At 40.9% G+C, this 7544-nt stretch overlaps 5 protein-coding genes across 5 annotated transcripts; 3 read left to right on the top strand and 2 right to left on the bottom strand.

The window, feature by feature from the left end:
- Nucleotides 1-15: 15 nt before the first annotated feature.
- LOC108629459 (histone H2B) lies at nt 16-1182 on the bottom strand. The gene has a single exon (XM_026817438.1). The coding sequence runs from the start codon at nt 1132-1134 to the stop codon at nt 763-765; it is 372 nt and encodes a 123-aa protein (XP_026673239.1). The 5' UTR covers nt 1135-1182; the 3' UTR covers nt 16-762.
- Nucleotides 1183-1355: 173 nt separating this feature from the next.
- Nucleotides 1356-2286, top strand: LOC108629452 (histone H2A-like). The gene has a single exon (XM_018032127.2). It carries the CDS (start codon nt 1389-1391, stop codon nt 1761-1763), a length of 375 nt encoding a protein of 124 aa, XP_017887616.1. The 5' UTR covers nt 1356-1388; the 3' UTR covers nt 1764-2286.
- Nucleotides 2287-2861: 575 nt separating this feature from the next.
- Nucleotides 2862-6782, bottom strand: LOC108629439 (histone H3.v1-like). The gene is made up of 3 exons (XM_026817448.1): nt 6355-6782; nt 3562-3669; nt 2862-3491 (listed from the first exon to the last, which is right to left on the bottom strand). Exons 1-3 carry the CDS (start codon nt 6757-6759, stop codon nt 3066-3068), a joined length of 939 nt encoding a protein of 312 aa, XP_026673249.1. The 5' UTR covers nt 6760-6782; the 3' UTR covers nt 2862-3065.
- Nucleotides 3851-5350, top strand: LOC108629467 (histone H1-like). Its single transcript, XM_018032152.2, has one exon. It carries the CDS (start codon nt 3924-3926, stop codon nt 4608-4610), a length of 687 nt encoding a protein of 228 aa, XP_017887641.1. The 5' UTR covers nt 3851-3923; the 3' UTR covers nt 4611-5350.
- Nucleotides 6783-6957: 175 nt separating the features above from the next.
- On the top strand, nt 6958-7523 carry LOC108629445 (histone H4). The gene has a single exon (XM_018032113.2). It carries the CDS (start codon nt 7023-7025, stop codon nt 7332-7334), a length of 312 nt encoding a protein of 103 aa, XP_017887602.1. The 5' UTR covers nt 6958-7022; the 3' UTR covers nt 7335-7523.
- Nucleotides 7524-7544: the final 21 nt, after the last annotated feature.

Here is a 7544-nt window from a genome sequence, read left to right as displayed (position 1 = left end):
TGCATACCCCCACCAACTATTGGTCCCACCATGGTCGCGTCGTCCCCACTTTCCGGCCGTGGGATGAATTACGAGAGCCCTGGTTGGTATGCATGGTCCTATGCTGTCGTATATGCAGTTTTCTCTTTCTCTTCCTATTCCTCTCTCAGCTACCTGACTTCAAGCTTTTCTTTCACAGTGCACAAACTTCCATCCGTTTTACTACATTAGCTAATACAAAAAATCATTTCTAGTACCTTATAAAAAATATGATTACATAATATTACATTCTTTATAAAACTGATCAAGTACAGAAAAACGTTGAGAAGAAGATATTATACTGTATTCAATGCGTCGTCTTTAATTTACATACAAATATTTATCACACAAGTAATTAATTTTAGGAACTTTCTTTATTGTGGAAGAAAAAATAACTTAGAATTTCAAGATTTGAGGTTCAAATTACTTCAAAACGACAATTACATAGCATGTCACGCTGAACTGACAGTAATTAGAATCTTAGAATATCACATTTCACAGTATTTCTTACTACAAATAACATCGTCTTATCGTTTCAACTATGACGTAAACAAAAAATCAAAGTATTACTTATCGTCGCTCAATTCTTATAGGTACTCCATAAATTGCATGAGTTAAATAAAGATACAGGAAACAGAGAACACAAGGAGGTGATTGGGTTCAGTAAAAACAAAATTGTCTACGTTTTAAAATATTGTTGGCCCTAAAAAGGGCCGGTTGAATGAACTCGAAATCGTAGGCGTTTTACTTCGAGCTGGTGTACTTGGTTACAGCTTTAGTGCCTTCAGACACTGCGTGTTTGGCCAATTCGCCAGGCAGCAAAAGTCTGACTGCAGTTTGGATTTCCCGAGAAGTGATGGTAGATCTTTTGTTGTAGTGAGCTAAACGGGAAGCTTCGGCAGCAATGCGTTCAAAAACGTCGTTGACAAAACTGTTCATGATGCTCATGGCCTTGCTCGAGATTCCAGTGTCAGGATGGACTTGCTTCAATACTTTGTAAATATAGATAGCGTAACTCTCCTTCCTCCTCCTCTTCTTTTTCTTATCAGTCTTGCTGATGTTCTTCTGAGCTTTACCAGCTTTCTTCACGGCTTTTCCGCTTGCTTTCGGTGGCATCTTCACAATTTACTCGTAGACTTGAAACGAATCCTCGCAGAGCGAAATGTGAAAACTGATGCGGTCACAAGGTTCAACGCGTTTATATATCGAAACACGCTGCCAGCAGCGCACCAATGACGCGCTAGCTTGCACGCCATTGGTGCGCTGCTGGCAGCGTGTTTCCCGTTTATATCGGGCAGCTCTGTGGTGACTTTATTATATCTCTCTTGGCTGTTTTCGTGTGTGTACCGATAACTTAACATTGCATAATAATGTCTGGCCGCGGCAAAGGTGGAAAAGCAAAAGGAAAGGCGAAGTCTCGCTCAAACCGTGCTGGTTTACAATTTCCTGTCGGTCGTATTCACCGGCTTCTTCGGAAAGGCAATTACGCTGAACGCGTCGGTGCAGGAGCTCCAGTGTATTTAGCTGCTGTGATGGAATATTTGGCTGCTGAAGTCTTGGAACTAGCGGGAAACGCTGCTCGCGATAACAAGAAGACTAGGATTATTCCTCGTCATCTCCAACTTGCAATCCGCAATGACGAGGAGTTGAACAAATTGCTGTCTGGTGTTACCATCGCTCAAGGTGGTGTATTGCCGAATATTCAAGCTGTTTTGTTGCCGAAGAAAACCGAGAAAAAAGCTTAACTAGTATGTGACTAGTTTCTTCTACAACCTACACGAATGGCCCTTTTCAGGGCCACAAAGAATTTTCAAACGAAGGAATTACCCTAACTAATTCATCAATCAACTTTCCTATCTTTTTTTTTAAAGAAAAGACATTACAATAATAGTAGAATATAAAAAAAAACCGTCCAACTATATGAAATTCACCAGCTAATTTATTTTCTGTCATTTGGACGAATTCAGAAAATACGTCTTCTAATAAACACAAGCCGTCAATGGCACTAAAAGTGAATAGATTAAAAAAAACCTCGTGAGTGATCCAGAGAAACTAAACATATGAAGAAAGAAATCGCTTGCACAATGAATATAAACCTTCCTGCATTCATTTAAAAGTAGTTTTGAAGGAACAGTTCTACAAATTCAAATGTATAGTAGAGTGTAGAGCAGGCATGGCCAAGTACACGTGCCCCACTCAGGGATCTCGTAATTTTCCGTGCATGGCTCGCTTCCCCTCTTTTTCGCCCGTATTTCGATCCCCACTACTATTCCCCTCATGCGTGCTCATGCGCGTTCGCGAAACTCTCCGCAGCGCTACCGTGAAAATCACTGCATACCCCCACCAACTATTGGTCCCCACCATGGTCGCGTCGTTCCCACTTTCCGGCCGACCGAAAAATTACGAGATCTCTGGCCCCACTGTAGCTGTTCTCCCTACTTCGTGCAGTAGGCCCAGGAAGCCCTCACATTATTTCAGTATGTTACGTGCGTGCATCATACACACTATTAACCGTTCGGACTGCCCACTCCGGCTCTCGGGCAAAGTCGTGTCGCGCGGCGACAACTTTGGCCATGCTTGGTGTAGAGGGTATCTTTCATGAATACAGAACACTGGCTAGCAGAAAGGTAAACGTAGACAGATGTTCTGCTTTATTGTAGGCCAGTTGGGCACAGGGTACGGCTTAACTGCACACTGCTCCGTAGTCGAATTTTCGTATGAAATGTTTACTTCGAAAATTGTCATACATTATTAGCATACAGTATTACTTTCTGATTATTATTTTCATTCTAATGTATTATACATCCGTACAAAACAAACAAATATGATAAATAATTAATACATTCACTGTAACTGCATTTATTTTCGATCTTTCATTTTGAATTAGGAATAAGATTCTAAAGCATAAATGTATTCTTTTTTTCTTTTTTTTTTTACATGAATCAGTTAACTACTTCAGAACTTCGTTTGCAAAATTCGAGTTGCTACAAGCGTTGGAACAAATTTTGGCCCTAAAAAGGGCCGATTGTTTATGCTGTTGAAATGGCTTATGCTCTCTCTCCACGAATACGTCGCGCCAGCTGGATGTCTTTCGGCATGATAGTAACGCGCTTGGCATGGATAGCGCACAAGTTGGTGTCTTCGAAAAGCCCAACCAAATATGCTTCGCTGGCTTCTTGTAGAGCCATGACGGCAGAGCTCTGGAATCGTAGATCGGTTTTGAAATCTTGAGCGATTTCACGAACCAGACGTTGGAATGGAAGTTTTCGGATCAGTAATTCGGTACTCTTCTGATAGCGTCGAATTTCTCGAAGAGCTACGGTTCCAGGCCTGTAGCGATGAGGTTTCTTTACTCCTCCAGTGGCGGGGGCACTTTTGCGAGCAGCCTTTGTAGCCAGTTGCTTACGTGGAGCTTTCCCACCAGTTGATTTACGAGCAGTTTGCTTTGTACGAGCCATTGCAGAATTCACGTGCTGTTATAATCAACAACAAGTTCGTACTAAACTTATTTTTTTAAGGTTGTAATATGTGTAGATAACCTACTGTAATGAAAATATCAAAAATCGTAGAACTCTTCCACTCGTTGCGCTTACCAATATTACAGCGAATGTGTTTTATACTTGAAACTAGGGTTCTTATATACACCTCAGTCTACTCGGGTTGGCTATCATCGTAGTGGTGGGACGAGTCGCTAGGGTGAGTATACATGTAAACGAACCATGCCGCTATTGGCTCGGAGATGCAAGGTGGGGAGTTCCGCCAATACTATATAACGAACTCACTTTGTGCTGTTGATGATATTCTCTCTCTCGTTTTCATCGAGGCTACGAAGAATTATCTCAGGATAACGAAGGAAAATCTCGTTTGTACTGTGTTTATAATCGTGTACAAACTAGCATCCAAGGATGGAAGAGAAAGCGAGCTCTGGATCAACTTCGACGGCTGAGAACGCGTCGTCCAACGCGTCGCCCGCTAAGAAGGCTTCGAAAACGAAGTCGAAGAGTCAGCAACGTTCATCGCATCCTCCAACTTCGGAGATGGTTAATGCCGCCATAAAAGAGCTGAAAGATCGGAAAGGATCGTCGCTGCAAGCTATTAAGAAGTACATCGCGACGACGTACAAGGTCGACGGCGAGAAGGTGGCGCCATTTATCAAGAGATACCTGAAAACTGCCGTCACATCTGGCGCAGTTGTTCAGACTAAAGGAAAGGGCGCATCTGGTTCTTTCAAACTTTCTACTACGACTAAGGGTTCCGAGGTGAAGAGCAAACCCAAACGTACAGTTAAAAAACCACAACCTGCAGCTCAAAAGAAGCCTGTAGAACAAAAAGCTAGCCAAAAGAAGATTGTAACTCCGAAGAAGCCAGCACCAGCTAAGAAAACTTCGCCTGTGGTTAAGAAAGCTGCTGCAGTAAAGAAAGTGAAGGTTACTCCAGCTAAGAAAGCCGAATCGCCGAAGCAAAAGGCAGCACAAGTGAAAAATTTGTCGAAGACGAAGAAAGCAACCAAAGCACCAGCTGCGAAAACGAGAGCACCGAAGCCAAAGACTGCCAAGTCATCAAAGGCAGCGAAGGCGACCGCGAAGAAATAATCTTCGCCGAACGATTAATGCGATACTAATGGCCCTTTTCAGGGCCACAAATTATTCTACGAATGAACAACCTCGATTTTTACTTAAAATGGTTTCGATCGAATCTTTAATAAAATCAATATTCACTCTTGCCACGATGTATGTATATTCGGTAAAATAGATTTATATACTAGATACGTCTCTATGGACAGCAATACATAATTTATATGGTCTCTAGGTACAATTTGCTATGGTGTATTCACATCTACTTCACAGTTTAATATCGTTTCGTTAGTACAATCATATTTTTCTAGTAGAAGCTATACTACTTGAGACTGAACTCAATACTTTTCGTCGTAACTTTACAACGTAAAAGTTTTATTGTTACACAAGCTTGGAAACATGAATTCTCATAGTTCATCAATGATTTAATGATGACGATTATTTCGACAATAAAATAGTTCCTATACGAGTGGAGTTGAACGATTGTCCGCCAAAGGATATATACAACAGAGTTTATGTACTAATGAACATACATTTGTATGTAGTTTTACTCTAAGTTGCAAAACGATAATATTTGCATAAACATTAAAATTTATGATGATTTATAAGCGTGGTGCTTTGATCGCGTAACGTAATTGTAATTTTTCAAAGATAAGTATCATAATGAACAATTCACATCGCGTTAAATTATGTTACATATATACGTACGTAATCACTAAAGATGAATACTTAAGAGGGAAATGCCCCAACCGTGTAATAAAGTTTTTAAATAAAATACACGTATAAATGTACTCGAATTTCATGCATTGAACGGAAATGTGAAATGTTTTATTACAGAGAAAGCAATTACGTTACAATTATTGCAAAAAAAATGGTATTCGAATCACAAAACGAAATTAACTTATGTAATCACGTAATCCTTAAAAACTTTATCATTAATACTTCAACGGTAATACCACATAGTCTTGTCACAAATATTGTTCATCCTTTCAATATCAGAGCCCATTTTAATCAGCATCGTCATAACAAACTATACATACCAGCCACGACTATAGTCGGTATCCACGTAATCGTCTACGGACACCAGCGTTGAATATATTCAGCACCAACATCACGAACTATAGATGCAGGTAATGCTATCTGTAAAGAGTAAAGGGAGAACCTGTGGCGAACACTCTGGTACACTGGTCAGCATTCAGAGTCGTTGCTTATTCTTAAGATCATCTTAAGCATTTGCTTAAGTCCATGTTCCCTGTACAAGACAAAGACTGGAAATATGGAATAGACAGGGATAGCAAATTCTTAAGACAATTTTAAGAATAAGCAACGGACTTTGAATACCGGCCAGAGAAAGGTTATTACTATTACTCTCGGACGTGTATCTAGTAAGTAAAGGTTTAAATAACTGAATCTAGTAGAGTAATATCTAATAAAACTAAATATTGGAACTCAAAATGACGGAAGGGGAACCGAACATTTCGCATCAATATCCCAAAGAAAAATGATTTACTGGTTCCTTCCTTTGCAAAAAACGGTCCAGCTTTAGACCCAAGGCGTAGGTTGGAAGAAAAGCCTAATTTATAAGCAATCGCATGTTTCCTTTGTTATGGCGTGGAGCGACATATGTCGCTGCTACTGTGCATTTATATTAATATTAAATGCTTTATTCCGTATTAGTGATATGAAAGTGTTCATCCGTAGAAAGAAGTTTGGCCCCGAAAAGGGCCGGTTGTAAAAATTCAGTTGGGTTATAAGCTTAAGCTCTTTCTCCTCGAATACGACGTGCTAGTTGGATATCTTTAGGCATGATAGTAACACGCTTGGCATGGATAGCGCATAAATTGGTGTCTTCGAAAAGCCCAACCAAATATGCTTCGCTGGCTTCTTGTAGAGCCATGACGGCAGAGCTCTGGAATCGCAGATCGGTTTTGAAATCTTGAGCGATTTCACGAACCAGACGTTGAAACGGAAGTTTTCGGATCAGTAATTCGGTACTTTTCTGATAGCGTCGAATTTCTCGAAGAGCTACAGTTCCAGGCCTGTAGCGATGAGGTTTCTTTACTCCTCCGGTAGCAGGGGCACTTTTGCGAGCAGCCTTTGTAGCCAGCTGCTTACGTGGAGCTTTCCCACCAGTCGATTTACGAGCAGTTTGCTTTGTACGAGCCATTGCCGCCTTACGTAATAAAGTTCAAGTGAAAAATTAATCTCTGAACACTCTGATCGTAAAATAAGAAATGGCGGTCCGAACCATGAATACGCCTATTTTAAGATACCGTATTATAATTGGGAAGCACCTGATTGGATGGCGGTGGAATGGAGGGGCGACGACACTTGCGCTGGCATAAATAGTCCGCGACTTCGAGTGGAGGGCACATTCGGTTGTTCCGATTCTTGGGATACAGTTCGTCATTGTATTGATCGAGTTTCATCATGACTGGTCGTGGAAAGGGAGGAAAAGGATTGGGAAAAGGAGGTGCGAAGCGTCATAGGAAAGTCCTTCGTGATAACATCCAGGGAATAACTAAACCAGCTATCCGTCGTCTTGCTCGTCGCGGTGGTGTCAAGCGTATATCTGGATTGATTTACGAAGAAACGAGAGGTGTGTTAAAAGTGTTCCTTGAGAACGTCATTCGTGACGCCGTCACGTACACCGAACACGCTAAGAGAAAGACCGTAACAGCAATGGACGTCGTCTACGCTCTGAAACGCCAGGGCAGAACTCTCTACGGTTTTGGTGGTTAAACGCTGTGTATCACATTTCATCGTACATTTTTATACAAACGGCCCTTTTCAGGGCCATCAAATTTTCATGTCGTTGGTGTAACTCTCAAATTGATTTTAGATCGTTAATACTAATATGTTTAAATTTGCGAAATAAGATACTTTATCCTTTCCTTTATAAAAATAATATAAAATGAATAAACCACTGGAAAAGCCTACAAGGACCAAGAG

Source organism: Ceratina calcarata, unplaced genomic scaffold (genome assembly GCF_001652005.2).
Source record: "Ceratina calcarata isolate Rehan_Ccalc_2016 unplaced genomic scaffold, ASM165200v1 scaffold1335, whole genome shotgun sequence".
Taxonomy (NCBI): domain Eukaryota; kingdom Metazoa; phylum Arthropoda; class Insecta; order Hymenoptera; family Apidae; genus Ceratina; species Ceratina calcarata.
This window is presented reverse-complemented; position numbering and strand designations above follow the sequence as displayed.

Bases quoted from the DNA above. Each gene is read 5' to 3' on its own strand.
- LOC108629467 (XM_018032152.2), top strand. From the start codon at position 3,924: ATGGAAGAGAAAGCGAGCTCTGGATCAACTTCGACGGCTGAGAACGCG.
- LOC108629452 (XM_018032127.2), top strand. From the start codon at position 1,389: ATGTCTGGCCGCGGCAAAGGTGGAAAAGCAAAAGGAAAGGCGAAGTCT.
- LOC108629459 (XM_026817438.1), bottom strand. From the start codon at position 1,134: ATGCCACCGAAAGCAAGCGGAAAAGCCGTGAAGAAAGCTGGTAAAGCT.
- LOC108629439 (XM_026817448.1), bottom strand. From the start codon at position 6,759: ATGGCTCGTACAAAGCAAACTGCTCGTAAATCGACTGGTGGGAAAGCT. The intron at 3,670-6,354 runs GCTTAAGCTTAT...CAACCCGAGTAG, and splicing joins GTCGTATTCGAGGAGAAAGA to ACTGAGGTGTATATAAGAAC. The intron at 3,492-3,561 runs GTAGGTTATCTA...TGATTATAACAG, and splicing joins TTTTTGATATTTTCATTACA to CACGTGAATTCTGCAATGGC.
- LOC108629445 (XM_018032113.2), top strand. From the start codon at position 7,023: ATGACTGGTCGTGGAAAGGGAGGAAAAGGATTGGGAAAAGGAGGTGCG.